Consider the following 24,924-nt stretch of genomic DNA (forward strand, 5'->3'; position numbering starts at 1 on the left):
TTTGGAACGCGGTGATAGGCCCAATTCTGGGCTGGGCCAGGTATCAGTTGACAGACAAGCTAGTGGGCCAATGACATTAGTTTGTTCACGATTTCTTTGGGGGGGGGGGTATTGTAAAGTTGTGCCATAAGTGTTGCTCATCCTTCTTTTAATCACTTATGCTCTATTTTATAGTTTTACAATAAAAAAAAACATTAAAACTGTTTTTAAAATAATTGATATTATCATACCACAATAATAATCTTCACAATATCCAATATCGGTCCAAAATATTGTGATATTTGACGCAACTCTAACATTATATGACATGTCATGTGGCGACAGCAACCTATCTACAAACTTGTAGATCTGCTATTTTTGAAACAAAATATGGAACGAAATAACATTTTGAACATTTTCACCTATAATGACAAATAGAGAGACCAGGTGTAGAGAGGTTATTCCAGTGGAAGGACAGTAGGCTACTCACTCAGCGCTGGGGTCTGCTTTCAGGAATGCTTGGATGACAAGTGGTAACTCTGACTTCACAATGAAGAGGTAGCTGGACATGGCTGGAACAGAAACAGTGCATTTAAACGTCTATCGTATATGTGTGTGTGTGTGTGTGTGTGTGTGTGTGTGTGTGTGTGTGTGTGTGTGTCATCCGCTGATGTGTCGCGTGTGTGTCAGACTCAGACCACACGAGCTGGCTGGGACAAATAACATAACTCTATGGCAACAACGGGGCACTGCGTGTGTGTGTGTGTGTGTGTGTGTGTGTGTGTGTGTGTGTGTGTGTGTGTGTGTGTGTGTGTGTGTGTGCGCGCGCTCGTGCGTGTGTGTGTGTGTGACAGAGAGAGACCCACCAAAAACCACACAGGTTGAGATGTAATTTCCCTTTGGGAGCAGCAAGAACGGTGTGTGGATATTCTATTATGTTTGTGTATGGAAGGAATACATTTCTAGTAGGAATAGTGGCTGATTGAAGGCTCATAGGGCTTATATGGTGCCTCAACACTGAGCGACGGTCTTCACCGGGGGCAAGGCAATGTACTGCCATGTATACAGTATCATTATAACCATTTATTATAATCATAAGTGATGTACAACCCCAACAGGGCAGGTCATGACTCACTGTGTGAGATTATGTTATGTGAAATCCATTTGTAATCATTAGCCCCACTTAGCTGCTTGTGACCTGACCTCGCTGTGGAAGAGGCTGAAAAAGCTAATAAAACATGTCATGTTGAAACCTTGTATGTACAAAACTTAAACATTACTTTTCAGGAAAAGGGAAAAAAAGAACCTGCGTTACAAAGGATCCCATGTAGTTATTATTTTGGTGAAGCTCTTGGTAATTCTTTTCATTGGTTCAATAAAACCCACTTTACCACACTTACTTGCTAAAAAAATGCATCGAGAACCTTTAGTTACATGGGTAATTTTAAATCTTTGTTACACATGTGCGACTGTATGATGAAGTAGGGCATTCATTTACAAAATATATATATGGAGATACAGGGTTTCTGCCCAACAACAACAATGTGATTTATGTTCATAGTGTCTGTGAATCATCTCCATAAATTATTGAATGGGTCTTCAACACAGGAACCCACTTGAACTTTAACATCCATATTCTGGATACCGAAATCAGATACACATCACTCTGAAGCTATCTATGAAATCAATGGAAAAAGTTCAATATGAATATTGTAATATATGTAGTAGGTAATATACCTTGAATATCCCTGATTGATTGTGTAAGATGTTTTGGGGCAACGGTGGCTAGAGGTGCACGTTTGTAACCAACAGGTTCAATCCCCCAGACCGGCAGGCCAAATCCCAGACCGGCCAAATCAGGGGGAAGTGAACGGCCACCACCACCTGGAGCAAGGCACTGAACCCCAAACCTCTCCAGTGGTCAGACTGTGGTTGTACTGAGCAGTTCACAGGTTTTAATGAGTTTATGTCTGCAGGGTGTTGCTGTAAAAGCGCTCAGAGTAGATTAACAATATATCATAATTGATTGTTAAATGTGCTTTATATTAATAATCTAAATCTGCAAAATAACTAGTAGTATTAGTACATATGAGATGTATTGTGGGAGTAGAAGTATTAAATATCAACAATGCAAATCCTTCAGTAAAGTAAAAGTACAGTACCACAAAATCTTAAATACAGTACTTGACTTAATGTACTTAGTTACTTTCCAGTTCCACCACTGGCAGATGGTCTCAGCAAGACCACACTTGTTGTTTTCAGTGAGTGCCAGGAATTCTCACTAATGCCAGTATGGCACACACTCAAATCCTCAGTGTTACTCTGAAAGGGTAAAAATGTACCCAAACACGCCAGTTTGGGTCCCATTGAGGCGGCGGAATCTTGCTCCACTTTACACTCTCAAATCGATGGAAATGACTGACTGACACTCTTGAGTATTGAGTAAACAGATTGTCACCAATGTCATCCAATCCGGGGCGACCAAACTCATACACAGGATAGGAAGAACAAGTGGAAGTAATGAAACAAAAAAGAGAAAAAAGGGAACAATATACAGTAGAAGAACTGAAGCTGATAAATGGGTTCTCTCTCCTGATTAGATGAAATTGTTGACCAACCTGAAAATGTATTTTTAACAGTTCTACTGCGAAACACGCGTTCCCCGCTATTTAATCCAATATTCTACGCTGCTGAGATTGTTTTATTACCTTTAGAGCATACGCTGAAGTATTTGCAGTTTTCAACCACGAAAATCCGGCGAAAAATGGTCCGTTGGTTTGTTATGATCAGAAGCACCAGCGGCCATGACAATGCGAAACAAAACCACCATGGACAGCATGTTGTAGTCTAAACAAATGGCCCGTCCACTTGCATAGGGCTCAATTTCCCAGAAGCCCTAGCAGCCCAGAGGATTACTTGATTTCCGGTTTCGTCATCATAACGTTACGGCCTCGTCACCACGTCCGGGACAAATCCGTTGTTTCTTTTTAATTATTTTAAAACGGCGAATTAAACGCATTAAACAAATAGCGGGTTTAGCGTGTTACAGTACGTGCGGTGGAACCCTTGATTAAACAATTTAAAGCCCTGAAAGTGTTAATGAAGAACTTATTGTTTTAACCAAAATATATCACTACAACGTTTAAATGAACTATTTGTAAATCAGAGTTTCAAATTGAAAGAATTTACCTTGAGGAAGTTTTATATTATATTATTGCTGTCGAGCAGAAATCTCCATATATTAACTTTTTAATGTTTTTTCTTAAATTAATTCTGTACTTTGTCATACTATAGTGTCACACAAAAGTAGCAGATTTATAAGCTGAAAACGCATCGCCTTGCGACATGTTTTGAGTTAGTGGATCTATTATTTTTACTATTGAATATATTTACTATGAATTTCCTGAAAAGTAACAGTTTTGTTTGGACATATGAGGTTTCCACCCGACAGCAACGAATATATTATATAAGATGATGTGATTTTTCACTGCCAAAGAAGAACACCTGCAGAGACAGTGGCTCGCTGCATGACTCACCTCCAATGTTTTGCAGTGTGATAGCGATGCCAGCAGCCATTTTCCCTGGTGTCCCGAAGGCTCTGTATCCCAGCTCTTCATAAGCTCTGATTCCTGGAGGCAGGTGCCAAAACAGCAACATATGCACAATATAGTGATGTTGATGATGATAATATAGTGGTAGATATTAATAGTTACATAGCTACATGAAAATGCAAAGGCAAACTAATTGTGTAAGCTATTTTGGTTTTCTTTTCTTTTTGTTTTACATTGGAAACTGCAAACTGTGTTATTTATCGTGCACGCACGCACGCACGCACGCACGCACGCACGCACACACGCGCACACACACACACACACACACACACACACACACACACACACACACACACACACACACACACACACACACACTCATTTTATTTTTTAAATACAATTTACTGTATATCACTGCCATGGGGCGTTTAGGAGTCAGCTATTGCTGATCATTTTTAATAAACAAAATAAACTAGAAAAAGTGCTCCTCAGAGCACAGGTCTCCAGGTCATGTAGGTAATTGTGGGCCAGCAATGTTTGGAATTAATCAGGATGGAATATGAAAAATCTTACAAATCCTTCTTGATCATATAGCTATAGACATAGTGTTTTGCATGATATTTGGACAAAATATGTAATATTAAAAATAGGTCCTGGTGGCGCTATAATAGTCCAATCTGAAAAAGAAAAAAACAGAAAAATGCCACCCAGGGAGTGTGTGTGCACAGTGTCAGGTCGATCTGGCCAAACCCAGATGACTTGATACTGTAGGTGTTGAACCGTGAAGAGGTTTGTGTCTGTAGGCGTTGAAGCGTGAGTCATATAGAACAGCTTACCCACAATGCCAGAGGCTTTGAGCAGCAGGTGAATGGAGTAGGAGGAGAGGCCAGCCACAGCGGTCAGTAGAAACCTGCCAGGACATAAAGAAAGGAAAAACATTTCACAGCAAATCATACTTACCGCACATTATATTTTTTGTACCATTATACAAAAAACTGCGTTTTTGGTTTTGTTTTAATAATTCATAATATGATCACAATCACACAAAGTGTGAAATATGACCTGCAGCATTATATATTTAAGCAATAATACACAAGAGGGAGATATAATAGTGTGAGATATACTGTAGGCACTGTGGCTATAGGCTCATCATGTAGGCAGCAGGGCTACAGTATGCACACCAGGTGCATAGGTGCATACAATAAATATAATACATTAAACCAGAATCGATAAGCAGAGCCGGAATCGGTATCAAACCCCCGCAAAATTCTAACGCTACCCATCCCTATACACGTGACATCGTCACCATACCCGGAAGTTATGCGAGAACGCCTACTGAGTGGCAAAAACCGACTTTCTGGCCTTGACAGCCCATACATCCAAACAGAAAAGTCCTATCTGATTGCATTAAACAACGTTAAACTCGCTCTGCCACTCGATTTGCCACACAATTTATGCGTATATCTCTATTGGAAGGTTCCTGGTTCGATCCCTGCCTGGCTCCCCCTGGGTTAGTGTCACCTACAATAGAGAATAAAATGTTTGAATTTGTAATTAATAGTCCTTTGTTGTTTCCACTTTCATTGAAATCGCTTCCATTTCTATGAAATCTGGTATGTGGTAGTGCTTGCAAGTTGTTAATATAGTGTGGTGTGATAATAACCTTTGATTCTGATTCTACTAGACAAAAGGTCATTCAATACCCGATTTTGCAGTAGCTGCAAATTGATTCAGTTTATATACAGCTCATAAGCCAATTTGCTTAATAATATGCTACGTTGCTTTATTGTGTCGTGCGCTGAATAATAGTGGATCAGTTATTTTAACAAAAGAACATCACTGTAATCAGCTCTTTGAACCCATTAGGAAAGAAATAGGTTCTGCTGGGGGTTTCATAAGGAGAGGCCATACAGTAAGCTTGCAGTACAGGGTATTAACACGTTGCCCGGCCTACCGGCCTACCTGATCATAGAACTAATCCTAAAGGCTTTACGTTCCACCTAATATGTATTAATAAAGAGATTACCGGTACTTCTTTATGAAGCCTGGCACAGTTCATTATACCAAGGGCCATGTCCAGCCACAGCAAAATAAACTTCAAAGCTCACACACATGGTCAGCAAGCATTTACATTTCTTGGCAAGGCCTACTGTATATGGTATTAAAACCGATTATGGTTGCAGCGTCTGAGTATCTGCGAGGGTATGAAGACAGTGACATGGTTGTGATTATTACTACAATTTTACAATGTAGGCATTTAGCAGACACTCTTTATCCAGAGTGGCTTATAATAACTAGAGAGACAGTGTATTGCCTCAGTAAACTATTACCTTGCGCGGACCGGAATTGGGGAGATTACTGCTAAGTACTTCCATTTTCCCGTCTCGGCATATGAGGGGAGAAGAAAAGGCTAATGTTAGCATTAGCTCACGCTAGCTATCTTTCTCTAGAAACGTTCATATTTCAATCGTGATGCTGCGAAAAATCTGAAATCAGATTGTCGTGACAGTAACTTGTAACTTACATTTTTGTAGAAGACTAATATTGTTTGTGCCGTTTGCTTTGATTGAATAATTGATTGAACATGTATGTACTATGATTTGATTTGTTCTAAATTAAAGTGTTAGTGTTGATTATCGTGTATCAATCTAATTATAGTAAACTAATACTATTATACTAAAAAAGATAAAGATCAAGGTATTAATCTAATTATAGTAAACTAATACTGTTATACTAAAAAAAGATAAAGATCAGGGGAAAAGAGACCCTTTTACAGTACAATAATGTTTCAATGTATACAAATAAACAGGCCAATGGCATAAACAATATTTGTTTGCTTCTTCTACAAAAATAAAAGTTACCGTTGCACGTGCCAAGCTGTCATTCTCTTGTATTATAGGCCTATCGTACTTGTATTATTTATTTATTTCCCACCACGGAGTAACCCCGCGGCAGACTATCCAGCATGTATCTTCCACCTCGGAGGAAACTCTGGTAAGGTTGGCAGTGTCGGTAGGCCAATAAGAGGCAGGCGGGGCGTTACCATGTCTATGCTCGGACGTAGAAAAGATATACGCAATTATAACAGTAGTCTACACATGCGCAAGCACGTTCTGTGCGTGCGGCGGTGAGCAAGGGGTTGCCTAGCAACCGGCTCAGGGCTAAAAGTTGTTTTTTAAAGGTGCTGTTTCAGATCCATATAAGGCGGACCACAGACAATGCGTTAACCTAACCATGCATAAGTCTGCATGGTAGTCAACACTAGGTCAAGTGCTACAGGCTAATAGGTGATTTGAAGTCTGAAGAGGTGATTATTCAGATTAGGGCGGAACATCAGGAGTGAAACTTGTCTGCAATGGGGAGTTTGTTCCAAAGTTTGGGAGCCAGGAGAGAGAAGAGTCTGGCATGTGTGGAGTGTTGTTGTTTTAGGGAAGGTTCAGAGTCAACTTCAGACAGCTTCCCTGTATTATCTGATCTGAGTGAGCGGGAGGGGTTGTAGGGTTGGATCAGGATTTGAAGGCATGGGGGTGCCATGCCTTTGGTTGCCTTGTAGGCCAACATCAGTGATTTGTATTTGTAACTACTGAGAGCGGAGAATGGAGAAGGCACGTCTGCAGACACAGAGTTACGTTAGAGTGTACACTCTCAGAGTTACGTTAGCACAGAGAGTTTTACAGTGTAGCTTGGGGTGCTAGAAATAAAAAACTTGTATCAAACAGGGGTTCCATGGCCTAATGCATATCAAACTGGGCAACCTTGAAATGAAAATGCTTGATAATCACGGTGTTAGATAGTGACAACATTTACGGCATGACGCTGCTATGTGCAATAAGTGTAAGTATAACAAGCAAGTATAATCTGGCACCACAATGCCCACAGAACACATAGCTACATCATGAACCAGGGAAAGGAGATCTTGAGGGCATATAAAATCCCTCCCAGTTAGGGTCAGTAATCCTACTCATACACTGTAAAGTCCTCAGTGTTAGCGAGTGTAACCCAAATGACCTCCAAAGGGAGGACTTTACTTGTGTAGGTGAAAAGGACATTTCCCACAACCCTTTCATCCCCAAGAGTGGATTTGTGGTCCACTCTCAACAGAAGCAGTGGACGGCTGGACGCTAGGTCACGCAGCACTGGGTGCCCTGGTCAGCATTCCTAGAAGGTCGGTCAGAGGGGGATCCCAATCCCACAACCTTTCCCAGACCTCTCTGCTGCTGAACGAACCAGGGCCTTATACATACAGCCAAGGATCCTTGCAAGTGTAGGTGGTAAAGAGGTTATTGGAACACAACCCTCCAAACATGTGCTGAGTTTTAAGAGATGAAAAAAAATATCTTTTGTCTCTATGAAATATCACAGAGTGGGTGTGTACGCCCTATCAGCCCCACTGAATCACAGAGAAATGCTATTCAATGGGTCCTGACTTGCAGAATATTCTGCAAGGCACCAACGTTCTCATTAGAAGGTTATTGCTGTGCCTCTTTGGGAATCAGCTGAATACGCAATTGGTACAATGATGAGCCCTAGAATAGTCATTGTGTGCTCTTACATATGAGGGCCACACATATATTACATATTACAATGTTGTTTATGTTTATACATGTGACTTCGATATTTATCAGGAGAGGAAGGCCGCCCAACACTATTCTAAAATAGCCGAACTACAAGCTCAAAACGCAGCGATGTCTTGTAGATCGAGTATTTTTGCTACTTTTGTGTGACATTGCAGTATGACAAAGTAGGGCATTAATTTATGAAAAAGCATAGAAAGTTAAATAAAAATTGATAAACAGATTTTGTCCAGAGAGCAACACAATTCTGATCTGATTTGCTGTCAGGGTTTCTGAATGTGATCACAACGATATTGTTCACCACAGCCGTCGACTTGTCGTTATAAGTTGTGGTGTGAACTAGTACCATACCCTGAAGAAGGCAGTTGTACCTGCCGAAACGTTGGTTCCTACTCTGCATCCTAATAAATAATCGGCACTTTGGCTATCAGTGTGTCACTCTTTTGTCTTTTTAAGACTTAACTCTTTAGATGTTTCTGCCGTGAGCTGGCACCACTACTAAGACTGGTGTGCGTTTAGCATCCTCCTGCACAGTGAACTAGTACAATATCAATATTTAAAGCAACATATTCATAGTTATCATTATAGTTACCGTTCATGGTGTAGACGACCCTATTAGACTAGCCTGGCATTGGCCATCCTGGGAACATCTGTGAACCCACATGATCAGGACGGCCACTGCCAGGATACCTATAGACTCAAATCTCTAACGTTAAAGCCTTTAAGAATCTCTGGCATGGAGCCAACTGGAAGTGAATTCTTCCTGTTCCCAGGCACTGTGGCAGAGAGGGCCGAGGCTGATACCGATCCTGATCCTGGAAGCAACACAAACCTAGCAGGGGCCACAGTCTGGAGTGAGGTGGGGCTATTCTGGGCTAAGGCCTTTCTGGGTCCTAAATGCCACAAGGAGGGGGGGCAGAGGGGCTGGAGGGGGTGATGAGAGTTAGGTATATCATGGTCAGTGTTGCCATACCTGCTTATTATAAACGACTCGTTGTAAATATTGGTACGTGTTGCGTTTGTTTTCAAGGACCTCCAAATTAATTTATGTGTCTGCAGACCCCATTCGAAAATATTTTGTGCCATGCAAGATTTGTGTTGTTAAAACATATTCCAAATATAAAAATAAATATATTCAAGACTTTTTGAACATAGCAGATGTAATAGGCCTATAGGTTTAAAGTGCTAAAACCTGATCTTGATACTATATTAACTCATTTAGCTGGTGACCCCCTGTGTGCATGATCATGTGGCCATGATCATGCATCTATTTGGGCTTGTTTTCATAGACCTGTCTGCTTGTTTCTCTCGTAAAATCTGGCAACATTGATCATGGTACAGGATGTGTCATGTTACTAGGACCAGTTATCACCTAGCCCTTCCCCTGAGTGAGACTAATCACCCCATCAAAGCACTCCATAGCAGCAACTGGGAAAGAATTCTTAGGACGTCACAGTGCTACAATAAAGGTTGTTTCTATTTTCAACTCTCCTCTGACCATTGTATTTAACATATTCCACCCTGTGGTTATTTCGCAGTTAGTATGCCTGCCGTTCATGCTATAGCCCCAAAGTAGTCTCACATAGCCAGAGGATCGGATAACTCCGCCCATCTCCGCCAACAAATCGCCTGGATTGTATTTGTGTTTATTTGGACGGCCGACAAAGGCAACCGGTGACAAACCTGTTGCAGGCTAAAGTGTTAGACCCTTACATAGGGTACATGTGATGCACACACATGCCATAATGTAATGTCACTCTCCATTTATGACTGTAAGATCTTCGGTGTTAATTTAACTCTGCGAGTGTACAAATGGAACCAAATTGACCTGTTAAGTGTCCTTGGAACTACCTCAAGGACCCCAGGGGGTCCTAGCACTCCTTTGCTGCGTATTTAGATTGATGCTAGTTATGTTGTTTTCTTGTTATTTAGACTAATGTATGTTACTTGCTCTTCCACAGATGCTGAGGATATTACTTAGATGGTAGTCCGTTTATGTTATTTAGACAGGTGCTAGGTTTGATGTTTACCTGCTATGAGTGTTTGACTTACAAGAAGAGGAGGATACCAGTGTTGGCCATGGCGTAGGCTAATCCCAGGATTCCACTGCCCATAATAGCATTCCCCAGGTTGAACACAGACATACCGAAAGAGGTTTTGCCCTCAAACTGGAAGAAAATAAATAAAATAAAAAATAAGACACATACACATACTTCAAAGCACTTCAACCCACAAGCACTTGGTGATTGTCTGTATGAATACTGGTCACTCACATCTGTGAAGCGAATGGGTTTCTTTCCATCTGCACTGGGTAAGAACTCTGTACACTCCAGCATTCCATCTGCATCATCGAATCTAGAGAACACATGGAAAAGTGATGTTACTAGATGCTCCCTTAAACCAACTTGGACTATTGTTGACATACTGTTCTATAAGCTGTAGAACTGTATTCACTCTAATTCATGGGTTTTCAACAGGTGGTCCATGGACCGTGGAACCGTGAGGTTCTCAGTTCGATCCCGGGCTACCCCAGAGTTAGTGTCGAAGTGTCCTTGTGCAAGACGCTGAACCCCTAATTGCTCCCGATGTGCAGGTTGGTGCCTTATGGTTTCCTCCGCCATGAATGTGTGTGTGAATGGGTGAATGTAATGCACAATGTAAAGCACCTAAGGTGTTATATAAATGCACCATTTACCAATTTACTTTCCCATAATCTTAAACCCACAATCCGTATCTTCTATGTCCTACCACTTGTCAACCAGCAGTGGTCCTGACTACAGGATCATGTCTCAATGGAAGAGCAGACAGACCAAGTACAAGCAAGCACTGCATTTGTGTTATATTGTATAGACATACAGATTACAAAAAATCATACTCTGACATGTGTGAAGAGAGGGGCGCTCTTATCATCATACAGCATCACATTCCGTGCTCAGCCAATCAAATCATCACAAATGTGGTACACACAGACACACAAAGCTGGGCATAGGAGGCGCTAGCGCCCCTCAAAAAGCTGTGGATAGCAGCTGTAATACCACCATATACGTTATACATCAGTGGTTACACAACTTACACTGGTTAGCAAACTTCTTAATTTCAATAAGACCCAGTTTGGTATGCATTTGGCCACGGTGCCCCATAAACTCAGAGGGCCCTACTCTGCGCGGTGTCTTATGCCTTATGATTAATCTTATTTAGGCATTTTTATTATTTTGAAAAACATATTATTTTCACTATTTTAAAATGTTTTTCAAAATAATAAAAAATGCTTAATAAGATTAGTCATGACTCAAGGCATAATAGGACACAGAGTGTACACTCTCTTATATAAGTATAAAGGTCCCCCTGGAACCTAACCCTAACCCACTTTGAGGACCACTGGTATAAATTAAAATGTTAGCAGATTACATTTGATTTAGGATGCAGACAACAACCCGTTGGTTGAGATATTTAGAAACATACCTGACTGTTTGAGTGCCATTGCTGTATGGCAAGAAAGTATCCGGTCAAGCATCGGTTGAGTCAAAGACAAAAAACATGCAGTTAGAAACACAAACATTATCCAGGCAGGAAACAATCATACTGTACGTCATGCTAATATCTATTATCCTAATCATTATTAATGACTATATGAGCATTTATCACAAGAAAGGCAAACATGACATGCTTGAAACGATTGTGAACATATGTTTTGTTAATAATTTAAATCTGCAAAGTAACTAAAGCTGTCAAATAAATGAAGTGAGTTAAAAAGTAAAAGTAATATTTGTCTCTGCCATGTAGTGGAGTACTGGATTAGAAAGGTATCAAGAACTGGATATACTCAAGTATAGTAAAAGTACATAACTCAAGTACTTGAGGTATCTCAAGTACAGTACTTGAGTACTTTCCACCAGTGGGCATGGCTGTAATATCTTTGAATAAATAATGATCCACATGAGTGTCGATTGAAGTGCAGTAAATACCAACTGAAGGTGACACAGACACTGCATACCTTCAGTGTCCGATACAGAATAGGCTACTTAATGCACAGCAGCCTATTCCATTTCCTTCATAGGGGTATTACCAATGATACTAATGAAAGCCCTGTTCCATTATGCCGCCTAGAGGTTCTCAGGCCTTTTAATTTCAGACAAGGACCCCCATGAATCTGAGAATGTACATAATGGAACGAAATAGACCCTTACGGGTCATTTTGTACGAGTAACACACCCTTAAGGGGCTATTTGGAACCCCACTCAAAGAACCAAGAGGGTCCCTGGACCCCAATTTGAGACCCACTCAGTGACTGCTGTAGAAGTATTTCCACTGAGCCAACATGCACAATATCAGCAGCACACTGACTCTGTTTGACCAGAATGGAACAGAGCCTTTCATTAGTAGGCTGCCATTGATAACACCTATGAAGGAAGCAAAGAAGAGGTCCAATTTCTTTCCAATATGGCTGCTGTGCATAGAGCCAATTATGCGAGGTCTGCGTTATGACAATCATGGCTACATGCTACAGTACATGCTGTGTTAAAATGCTATCGCCTGTATAGCTCAGCGTGTGTTTGTTGTCATGGTAACACTCACTGATCGTCCTCCGGCAGGCTGCTCTTCATTGGTACGCAGGAGTCATCCAATGAATCGTGTCTTTTCCCATTGGTTAAGATGCTCATTTCTGATTGGGCGGGCTCCATGGTCACAGCTGTCTTGCGTATCTCTAGGGTGAGAGAGTAGGGCTGTCACGATCATGAAATTATAGCTGATGGTTATTGGCATTAAACTTTGGAACACATAAATTACATACATTTAGGCAAAGCCTATTACTGACATATACAAGGAAATGACTGACAATGGTCTGTAAGAATAATTAAAATAAAAAACAGGCAACAAGCTACAAAGTCACAATGGGCAGTATTATGCGTGTCTTAAGTACCAGGTCTTATGACTTAACTTAAGACCTGGAGGCGTGGTCAATGCTGTTTGGCCACTCAGAATAGCCAAATGGCATTGATCACGCCTCCAGGTCTTAAGTTAAGTAATAAGACCTGGTACTTAAGACACGCATAATACTGCCCAATGTGTCATAATGTGATTGATTGATTGATTGAAAATGTTATTAACAGTTTGCAGAATTACAGTACATTTCAAGCACAAACTCAATACAAAGGCTGTTAACTGTGAGTGGACGACCCAATTAAGCATTACACTTGTTTACAACAGGGTCCACCATGTTCAAATCATCAAAACATTTAGAGACGTACAAATAGACACTTCTATATAGACAAAGAACAGTACAGGAATTCATCATAATGGAGGTAAAAAGGGAAAAGAAACATATACAGTGAGGGAAAAAAGGGGGGGGCGGTGGGGGGGGGATTCAGATTTTACGGGGGCCAGTTTCGAATTGCAGCCATCCGTAGGTGCCCTTTGAGAGCGGTTTTGAAGGAGTCAAGGGATTCGCATGTCTTAATGACTGTTGGTAGGGCGTTCCACATTTTGGTGGCATAGGAGCGAAAAGAATTTAGTCCCTTGTTTGTGCTGAATCTGGGTTGAACATGATTCGTTGCACTCCCTCTGGTGTTGTGGGTGTGGACTTCGTTAACATTAAGGAAGTATCTACACAGGTACATGGGTATCTTGGTGGAGTATCGAATCTTGTGGACCAGACCCATTGCAAGATGCTGTACTCTGTCGCCGACCCTAAGCCATGCCAGTCTGTCAAAGTGGGCAGGGGTGAGGTGGGTTCGGGGGGTGAGGCCAAGTAGGAGCCTGACCAGTTTGTTTTGGGAGGTCTGGAGCCTAGTTTTAAGGGCCTTTGAGGTGCTGTGGTACCAGGAGGTGCATGCATAGACAAAGAAGCCTTGTACAAGGGCTCCTGTTAAGGTCTTCAAGGTGTTTTTGTCGACCAGTGAGGAGATCCTGTAAAGGAATCTTGTTCTTTGGTTGACTTTTTTGATTACGTTGGTGGCCATTTTATCACCGGAAAGATTAGCCTCCAGGATGGAACCTAGGTAGGTAATTTCATCTTTACGTGTGATAACATTGTCACCCACTCTAACCAAGAAGCCATTTGCCTTGCTGAGATTACTATTAGATCCAAAGAGAATGGATTCAGTTTTTCCCAGGTGTAAAGATAGTTTGTTATCAGCGAGCCAGGTGCAGATTCTACCGAGTTCAGAGCTGAGGGCATTTTCAACCTGCAGTTTGTCCCTGTCCGAGACCAGCAGTGCCGAGTCATCTGCGAACAGGAACAAGTTGCAGTCACAAGCTGAAGTCATGTCGTTAACATATATTAGGAACAGTAGAGGCCCTAGTATGCTTCCTTGTGGAACGCCACAGCTCACTGGGAGGGGGGGGGACAGTGTTCCGTTCACTTCCACCATCTGTTCTCTCCCCTCCAGGTAGGATTGCATCCAGCTCGCTGATGTGCTATCGAAACCAATTGCTTTTAGCTTGTTAACCAGTATGGAGTGGTTCACTGTGTCAAAAGCCTTTTGGAGGTCCAGCATGACCATGCCGCAGTATTTGCCAGCGTCCACCTCTTGTTTGATGTGGTCGCTCAAATAGAGAAGGCATGTGTCAGTGGAGTGGGATGTTCTGAAGCCAGATTGGAACTCGTACAGTAATTTATTGGTGGCAAGATACTTTTCAACCTGTTCATAGACTATTTTTTCCATCACTTTCGAGATGGAGCTTAGAATAGAAATAGGGCGGTAGTTGCCAGGGTCTAATTTACTCCCTTTCTTGTGCAGGGGGGTTACTTTGGCCAGTTTGAAATCTAGGGGGACCTGTCCCTGTTTGATGGAGAGGTTTACTATGTGGGTGATGATTGGAGCTATAGAGATGGCTGAGTCTCTGAGAAATTTGGAGGGAATATTGTCATGGCCAGTGGCCTTGTGGGGTTGGAGGGCACTCAGTTTCTTAAGTACCTCATCAGTTGTTACCATAACTAATTTAAAATGGATGGAAATGACATTTCTGCAGTTCTTATTATTCTAATGATTATACAAAATAATTGCAATTGCTCAAATAAATGAGAGGTGACAAAGATGTAGGGCTGAGCAGTACAGAAACAAAATGTACATCACAGTATCATTTCCTCATCATTTCAATTGAACTTCTTCAGAAGAGGTAAGGAATCCGTAACTCCACAGAAGCTCTTATGGTACTGGAAAACTGCAATAAAAAACCTTCAATTGCTTCAGTTAATCAGTTCATCCTGTATGTGGTTTCATTTATCCTCGACTTTCACAAAATCTCACAATGCATGATGCACATATCTTTGCAGGGTTGAGCCCTACTGTGACTTTGCTCATCTGAATCACAATAAATGTGTAGTTACGACGCCTCTAGTTGTGTATTTACACAGTCACTCCCTACACCCTACCTGTGAACTCTCTCACTCTCTTCATTCACTAAAATAGCATTTGACACACAGACATGAATGCCACATTTATGAATGACTGAGCTGAGATAAAGCACAGGATGACATGACAATGTTGCTGTTTGCCAGAACTTCATTACCGAGCAAAGCAAACAAGTCTGAAGCCCAAGTGTCAAAGGTCAAGGTGAGACCACCCTATGATGACTTTTGTTTGTTTGATTGCTGTGTTTTATGGGTAATGACAGTTATGGCACAAGCCTACAGACCAGTGGCGGACAAAGTACTCTTAACCTCAGTACTTGAGTCAAACTGTAGATACTCCTGGTCAAATATTACTCAAGCACAAGCGAAAATTGCTCGATCAAACTTGTACTTGATTTAAAGTACTGGAGTACTTGCTTTTAAAAATACTCAAACGTAGTATATTTTCTATTAATATCAATGCAAGACCATAGTCTTCTAGATCCCTGATTTACACTGATTTTGAAATAGGGCTCAAGTAGTTAATTCATTATGTATTTTTCTAAGTTTGAGTCCAGGTGGTCCCTTCCTAGAAATAAGTAGGCAGCCCCGGGAACCAAGGGTTCCAAGCCATGTGGTCCATAGGGCATGAACCTATCTCCTGTTTCTGTAGCGTGAGGTATAGCTTGATGTACTGTACTGTACAAGTAGCCATGATGTAAAACTACACCCCCTGGATATGATGCTACTATGTCGCAGGGACTCACCCAATACAACCCTTGGTTCTGAGTGCCAAGCATGCAGGGAGGCAATGGGTACCATAGTCTTTGGTATGACCAAGACCACAGAGCTAGTATTGGAGTTTTAGTGGAGAGAAAGTCATAACCTTAAAAAATGTAAAAAAATATATAAAAAATAAAATACACATATTCAAGAATATGTACTTTGTTACAGACCAATGACCCCCCCCCCCCCCCCCCACCCCAACAAATCTGTGAATCAAACAAAACTAGGTGATAAAACAAAACAAGAAGCAGCCCCTCATAACAAGGAAGCCCTGAATTACAGAGAAAGTTCTGGTTTATAAAACAGTAATTAGGTTAATGCTATAATGATACATCCCAACAGGGACTTCCCCCACTAAAGAACAGCAGGGAAGGGTTTGATGAGGACATAGTGTGGTGGTAAGGAGTGAAGGATAAAAGATTTAGGACAGTGTTTTGTAAACATAGTGGATCTGTGGATGGTGGGTGCCCGTAAAGGCCTATGTGATTAATTCATAATGCAGTTTTGTAAGTTTGGGTCCTGGGGTGACACAAAATGTATCTTTTAGGTATGGAGGTGAAACACGTTTGGGAACCCCTGATTTAAGTTAAAAGTTTGATTTTCTTTTTGAGTGGTTACGGAGCTATGTGTGTGGCTGGCTGGGTGGCTGAGTGCCTGGGTCACTGCCTGGGTGCCTGGGTATGAGCACGAAAATAGCATGGTTGTTTTTCAACACCTGTGGCAACCTAACGCACACACAAAAAACACACACATATTAACTGTATATATGATGATGTCGGGTGTGCCAGTACAGTACAGTACAGTACAGTACAGTACAGTACAGTACAGTACAGTACAGTACAGTACAGTACAGTACAGTACAGTAGAGGGACCCCCACACGGTAACTCTGTCATTTCTCAACCGTTTCGGACTTGGGACGGCTCGCCGGAATCGGCCCGGCCCCCTGGACACGTTTCTGGGGGTCTGGATGTTCTGGGGACTCCCCGGGCCCCCCCAGAGACCCCCACATGGTAACTCTCTCATTTCTCTACCATTTCGGACGTGGGGCGGCTCGCCGGAACCGGGCTGGCACCCTGGCTGTGATCCTGTGGGTCTGGAACTTCCGGGGACCCCACACGGAGTTGCAACACTCACTTCACACGGGTGTGATTTTCTTTTACTCTTTCTTCTTTTGTATAGCACCAATTCACTGGTCACCCCGGTGACAATGATGGCCACTTTACCATTTCCCAGTGTGATCTCAGAGCCATACAGTACTGAGTGGTAAAGAACAATGGTGTATTATGATCGGTTTCCGGGGAGAAGAGCAGCATACAGCAGCATACAGCGGCCTAATTGTTTCCAAAGTGTCCCTTCTGCCAGATCATTTGCTGCCGCTATTCAGACAGCTAGAGAGGGTAATAGATCACCACTACAGCTTTAAAAAGAAATCAGACAGCTATACTGCCCTACAAAGCCAAAGTGCAGTACATTTTTGGACACACCAACTTATTTGTGTATCCCAAAGGTCAAATTAGCCTTAGTGATTTGGGCCAAATTGGGGGGATAAACAATTACCTCTAGAGCATATTTACAATTAGTGTAATATCACTTATTTGCCGATATCGCATTTGGCTGACCAGTTGAAACACGTTTAAACCCAATATCGGGCAATTCTTTTCTGGAAACCCCCTCCTCGTTATAATGGTATGCTCCCAGAGTCCCAGCAACAGCATCAGGGGAAGTTCAGTCCGCTCACTCTCACTCTGGCTGGGACCGATGGACCCGGGCCGGCTGGGCGCTGGCGCTATGGTTGTTGTGAACTTGTGGCTGGTGCTCACTGGCCGAGTCTCTCTCAAACTCAGTGCGGCAGTGCCCACTTCTGCGTGTGTGCTGTTTAGTCCCCTGGTGACAGGTTGTTTATTGTTCGTGTGTGTGTGTGTGTGTGGGGGGGGGGGGGGGGGGTTCACGCACGCACGCGGCCGTTCCGCGACCGTCCCGGACGGTTTCTAGATTGTAGAAGGCCTAGTTCATTTCAGCACGGACCGCCACTGTCGCGACGCATTGAGAGCTTGTGGATCTGTCTTTTTTTCGACTCGTGACCCGCTGTAAACTAATCACATTGCACAAATATATCGTCCATCGACGATTTTTGGCCAGGCGATGGGCGATAGGATAATTTTGCTATATCGCCCAACCTTAACTCCCTATTTAGAGAGAACACCATGTAGTCTCTCGACACAGACTGTTGACTCACCATTTTCAAATGCTCCCGTCATACAGGAAGCGGAGGAAAGGCGAACTGCAGCAAATGTCCACCGCTTGGCTCGCCCCACTTCCGTTTCGTCATTGCAGTCGCGTATATTTGTTCTGCTGTAAATCGAATTAGTCTACGCATATAGCTTGCTGCTTAGCATAAATGGAAGTTGTGACCACTGTTGACAACTGTCAACTGTCATTGACAACTTCCAATCGCATAGACATTGCATAGCATAGCATTTGAAGATTTTGGAATACAGTAGTTGTCACAATAGGTGAAATGGGTGCCTGTACGTTCTCGACCAGGGGGTCCTTGAGGGGGTTCCTACCCCCCCCCCCCCACAGCTACATGATTGATTGTTAGGAACCAAGTGGACCCCCTAAGGGGTCAATCTGGTTCCATTTGTATACTCTCAGAGTTGAGGATTTAACCATACAGTATATAGATTGGGTTCCCAGATGTAAATCAAATGGGGGGCCATGGCCTTATCCATATCAAACTGGGGGGACTTAAAGGTTCAGAATCACTCATGTAAGCTACCAAGATGAAGCCCATGCTTGTTTCAAGTTAACCACTGTGTTTAAAGTTAAAGACTAGACAAAAAGAGTTTGATGTGAAACCTAATCAATTGTGTTGTGTATTTAAACCATTAACTGTAAAAACATTCACATGCAGTTCAAAACGGGACATGCAGGTAAGTAATAAATCATTCAGTAACAGTACATCTAAAAATAACTACACTAACATCAGAGTTAATGTCTCTAAGCTACTGTAAAGTACCACATACATAATCATATACATGCCTGCTGCGCTCTCCAATATAATTAGTGATGATCATGGATACACATTTTTACACTTAGTTAACATAATGAATCTGTAGGATTGACACAAACTTGGGGCTTGGGTGGTACAGAGGAAAAGTACCAGCACCGCAGAGCATAGGGGTTCGAATGCACCGCGGTGCATGCGACTAGGCCGAGCCTCTATTCTATGCAAACACGTTTGGGGGAGGGATGGCAGGCGGAAGGGCCATCTTTGCTAGCCTGGCTAATAAGCCAGACCGAATCAGCCGTTGGCAAAAACAAAATTGCCTTCCCGCGACAGTGTTGTGTGATATTAGTCTGGCTTATTAGCCAGGCTACATCTTTGCTGGCTGGTCCAGTGCCTGACAGCTAGGGGCTGTTCGTATACTTCTTGGGTTGTGTGTTGTAAGCTAATACATGAGTCTAAAGCCTAGTCATATTGACACATATTTCCTTTCCTTGGACAGAAATATGTAATCTAACATGCATACCTTTTACATTACATTGTTTGCAGTTTGAGAAACATTTCTATGTCTATTACCACTTCTATAAGCTATAAGGACAATGCGGGTCACCTTACATGATACTGACTTGAGTCCAGTGTGGGACACTGTGTTGAGTAACAGATTCGGCATGTATGCCCAAGAGAGTGATGATGTAGGACTGTGTCCCTTTCTGGGTCACTGGACTTAAATGATATATAATTGTGCCTGGCCAGATGTGAGTGGCAAAAACCACTGAACTCACATGCTACTTTATGCCAGTTTAATTTTTTATGCATATATGCATAATTATTCATATGCATTGTTAATGTATTAAAATAAATGTTATATTGTATTTTTAGATTTTTGAGCATCTCTAAAATATGGGTATTGCTGTCTTGAGTTAATTTGCTATTCAACTAATATGCTATAGTTGCAGACCGAAAATAGCAGATCTACAAGTTCAGAACACGTCACATCTGCGGTGCGCTTTTAAGTTTGCTATATTCACCAAAATATAGTTTTGGGGAAAATTATTATTATCTGCCAAAAAAAGTTATTATCTGCCGAAATGTGATTTTCAGGACAGGTTCAGGTTCAGGTTAATTTATTTGTTGGACGAGAGAAGCACTGCATTATCCAATTTATGAGTTGTTCTGGTTTCCATTAGCAGTAGCACTATGGAGGAGATATGACCCATGGCTCATGTCACATAACCATTATCATGTTTAAAACTGCATTTCCTGAGAGAATGGTCTAACATCAATATTTAGGTCAGAACTGGCTGGACTGGCTAACTGGCTGAACTAGCTACCGGTAAGTTAGTTACACAGAGCCAAATGTCATTTTCAGGGCAGTGAGAAGCACTTTGCCGGTATTTCCAATTTAACCTCTTGAACCGTCCAGCATCACTATTTGGGGGGAATGTCCGCCAAAAAAAGCAGATCTGCAACACAAGATTTTGTGTATATATACACACAAAATACCAAGTAGGCACAGTTACAACTCAGGTCCGTTTTATCAATAGAGGGGTTTAAGTGGTTCATCTTCTGTCACGAGATGGTTGGCGGTAGCACAAGGCACGTGTCATGGGGACAGGGGTGGTGGTAATGGGTGATGGCCCGTTGTGGGCACATGAAAACGAGTGTGCCCAGTTCAGTGTCCAGAACAGGCACGAGGTTCAGCCGAGAGAGACAGAGAGCCAGGCAGTGCCAGCTTATCCGCCACGTGCCCGCAGTGCAGGGGACAGAGGGACATGTGGTTGTGTCCTACGATATTGACAGTCACTTGACCCAAACATTCTCCACTGTGGCCATGGTAGTTATGTGCGCTTTCACTCTGTTAAGTCAACATGTCACACAAAAAAGTGTTGTTTGCTTGTTGAACTTGTTGAACTTTTTTGACTACTCAAAAATGTTTTAAGCCAGTTAGAATGTCTGAGTTATAATAAATGTTTTTAGATAAATGGTGCATGTATATAGCGCCTTTATCCAAGGCGCTTTACAGAGATTGTGCATTACATTCACCCATTCACACACACATTCACACACCGATGCAGGACACTTCGACACTTCGACACTTCTGGGGGAGCCTGGGTTCGAACTAACCTTGCAGTTTCCATCCGGTCACCCTACCCCTGAGCCACTGCCGCCGTTAGAGGTAGGGATGCAACGATTATAGAATTTGATGGTAAAATTTGAGGAGAAAGCACGGTGTATTTATAGTAGAGGTTTCATTATATGACCACACAAGATTTCTGTGTTGGCAAAACTCAAATAATACAGTAGCCAAATAATATACAAATATTACCGTGATGTTTTGAATTGTGGTCTATACCAAAATCTGCTAAACTCTGCATGCCTAGTCAGAAGAAAGGCCTCTTTCTTTGTGAGCAAACATTTTGATCCAAACAAACAAAAAAGTAATGAGTCAACTCAGATCTAACTGATGTTGTAATGGCAAGCTGTTCTTTATACTGTACAAGTTAACATTCAAATGTATCTTCCTTCCGGAAATGATTCTATGAACTTAATTCACTCAGTTCCACTACATTGTCATTGCTCAATGGCCAGATTTTGAAATAGAATGACAGACAGACCGACCTTAATTGATCTTGTGGGGGGAATTCAGTTGCCAGTGTAGGTTTCAGCACAGGTTATTTGAGTCAATCAGTACAGGATTGAAGTGTATATTATTAGTGCTAGTTCAAAACAAAAAATAATAAATTACACATTTAAAGGGGCACTAAAACAATATGTATCTGTATGGTGGGATACTGGTGGGTTAATACAATATAACCTACAATTGGGTTTGTATTTTGTCTCCCTACTCTTTTATAGAGGGCATGCGCATGCTTAAAGTGAGTTTAACATTGTTTAACATTGTTTAATGCAATCAGATATGACTTTTCTGTGTGGATGTATGGGCTGTTGAGGCCAGAAAGTAGTTTTTTGCCACTCAGTAGGCGTTCCTGCATAACTTCCTCTGGGTTGACATTGTTTATATCAGTCTGAACACACAGATCTGATCACTTAAATCACAGTAAAGATCGCATTTGTGAAATAAATCGGCTTTAGATTGTGTCACTTCAATTCGGCATACAGTAGCGCAAACGTCGATCTCTCTGTCTGCACCTTTGTCAAAATTGACGCAAGTGCACGCACACAGTACACACACACACTCCTCTCTCTCTCTGTGTGACTCCAATGAATTAGTCTCATGCATTGCAGCTGTGTCTAGTTTCTCTCGGTGGATCCTGCCGGGAGCTGCCTATGCCATAAAAAGCATAGGTGAGTTCCAGTGTCTCACCTAGACACAGGATGACAGGAAGGATCTGACACAAAGTTTGACCTAATAGTCAAGATTCAATTCATCCCCTGAGCAAGCAGGCAGACTCTATTAGCTCAATGGTACAAAAGTCAGCACACAGGCAAACTGGTTCAAATCCGGGGTAGAAGAGGAAATTCACACAATGTAGCTTTAACCAGTTAAACCCTGCCAACAGGATGACATTAATGACAGCCAGTGTGATACGTGACTTCATGCTATTCCAGCCTCATGTTGTGATGCAGCACATCATGGGAGGTTCCGACAGGGCACCGCACGTCATGTGTCTATGCATATGCGTGTAAATTGTAAACATAATAGAAGGTGAAAAGCAGAGACAAAGAACAGCACAGGATCAGACACAGCTGAAACTCACTAGAAACTGTAGCACAGTGATTCTCAGTCTTTTTTCATTTTGCAGACCCCCAGTTTGATATAGGCCAGACTCACATTCACATTTTTTATTTTAAATCTCTGGGACCTCAATCTATACTGTATAATCTTCCATTTGTTCACTCTCAGAGTTACAACTCCATAAGGGTCCATTATTTGGTTCCTAACTAACTATCAAGTAGCTGAGGGGCCCCTCCAACCCCGCGTCTCTGGACCCCACCTTGAGAATCTTTTTTTGATCCCACGATTTTGTAACCCATTTTTTCACCCAGCATCAATTATCTAATGTAATCCTGGGCTCCACACTCCCTCTGCCAACCAGGGGAGAGCAACGGACTGACCTCATTCTTCCTTCAATGCATGAGGAGTCCAAGCCACTTCTTTGCACCTGACAGGGGTGTACTATTATTGATTCCAGTAGAATCAAAAGTGTGTTTTGTAAGGAACAAAAATGTCAGTAAGGAAAAACTCACATAAAAAAAACATAAATAATTAAATAGCTAAGTAATCAATATGTTTATTGATTACTTTATATATTTATAGAATACTTAGCCTTGAATAAATGCAGGCTATATTTGCAATATCAAATGTAAATTTCCTCCCCCAAACGTTCCATGATGTACCAATGCCTTGAACTGCATTTAAAACAAAGTCAAGAGGCTAGCATTTGTTTGCATGTGTGCCAATATTTTTGTTGATAGTCTTGTGAAGTCTGTCAGTGTAGCTACTTATACAGCGTGTTTATAGAAGAAACAGATCACATGAGAAGGAACAGGATTTTTAATGGTTTCAGGTGACATGAGATATCTGCCAGTCACGTTTTGCAATGACATTGCCACTGGTAACATATCAGCTTATTAATCAAATAATTTGAGCTGAACTGACAGTTTAGTTTCCCTTCCGTTAGAATAGTTCAGTATTTGTATGTGTCATCGAGACGGAAAAGTAAGACATATGTAACCGATCTACAAGCTCACAACGAAATGCCACGTTTTGTGAGCTTGTAGATCAGTTAATTTCAGGCTGCGTAACTAGTCGAAATTCCATCAACGGCCAAAACAATGAAGTTTGCAGCACAGAGTATCAACAAAGACGTAAATAAAACGCATAAATAGAACACAGGCACATGGCAAGGTCAGGTCCAACTTCAATGCTTATTTACGGCTTATTTGCGTGTGTGTGTGTGTGTGTGTGTGTGTGTGGGGGGGGGGATGATAATAATAAACTCTGCAGTATACTTGACACTTAACACTGTTCCGACTCCATGCTACAGTACAGATATTTGCAGAACTGTATCTGACAGATGACCACAGCTGGCTGTTTCCCCCATGTTTCCCATGCAGCTAGAGGGCCCCATCTACTGTAGCTACCATCCACCTGTAACGGTCCCCTGGTCAGCTGGCTTTGATCTTCTCCTCCTAGCTGGGGTCAATGACTCCTTCCTGCTTATCTAACCCACAGCCCACCACCCTTGTGAACCTGCATGACACGATGCCTCTCATGTAGGGTGTTGTTGGTGTTTAGACAGAGGCCAAAGTCAAAAACATAGCACACCCACACAAACGTATAGTTACACAGCATCTTTCTTGTACTCTTGGTAAATGGCAGAGCCACATGTGGAACAATCAAACTCGTTTAAAGCAGCACTCTCAACAGTGCCACTCCCATCTATGCACAATGTAAGAATCCATACACTTGTACACAATTTACATTTACACAATGTATTTACTATGTATCACCTATAAAGGGTCCTAATCCAATGACACTTCTCAAATCTGTTTCGACTCAATCAAATACCAATCAGATACTACTTCTCAACATACTTGACTTCACCCATTTTCAACCTATCTTCGTAAATTGGTCCTTACTGCTCATATTAAAATGGTAACAAAACATTCTACTCTGTCTGTGTCACATAAGAGGGCTGTGGACACTTCAAAGAACTGCTAGAACTACC

The 24,924-nt window shown here is 41.9% G+C and overlaps 1 protein-coding gene across 2 annotated transcripts in view; it reads right to left on the bottom strand.

Annotated features, from left to right (window-relative positions):
* Positions 1 to 24,924, bottom strand: part of slc38a3b (solute carrier family 38 member 3b) — a 43,371-nt gene that overhangs the window by 16,959 nt on the left and 1,488 nt on the right. The window contains exons 2-8 of one of the 2 annotated variants that reach the window (XM_079509190.1): positions 12,680 to 12,809; positions 11,567 to 11,587; positions 10,378 to 10,459; positions 10,157 to 10,272; positions 4,367 to 4,440; positions 3,516 to 3,608; positions 470 to 551 (exon numbers count right to left, since the gene is read on the bottom strand). In XM_079509190.1, coding sequence (XP_079365316.1) covers positions 470 to 551; positions 3,516 to 3,608; positions 4,367 to 4,440; positions 10,157 to 10,272; positions 10,378 to 10,459; positions 11,567 to 11,587; positions 12,680 to 12,786 — 575 coding nt within the window. In that variant the 5' untranslated portion in view covers positions 12,787 to 12,809. The remainder of the gene's footprint in view (positions 1 to 469; positions 552 to 3,515; positions 3,609 to 4,366; positions 4,441 to 10,156; positions 10,273 to 10,377; positions 10,460 to 11,566; positions 11,588 to 12,679; positions 12,810 to 24,924) is intronic. The other variant, XM_079509191.1, reaches the window with a different exon arrangement.

This window comes from Electrona antarctica (assembly GCF_951216825.1).
Source record: "Electrona antarctica genome assembly, chromosome: 9".
NCBI lineage: Eukaryota > Metazoa > Chordata > Actinopteri > Myctophiformes > Myctophidae > Electrona > Electrona antarctica.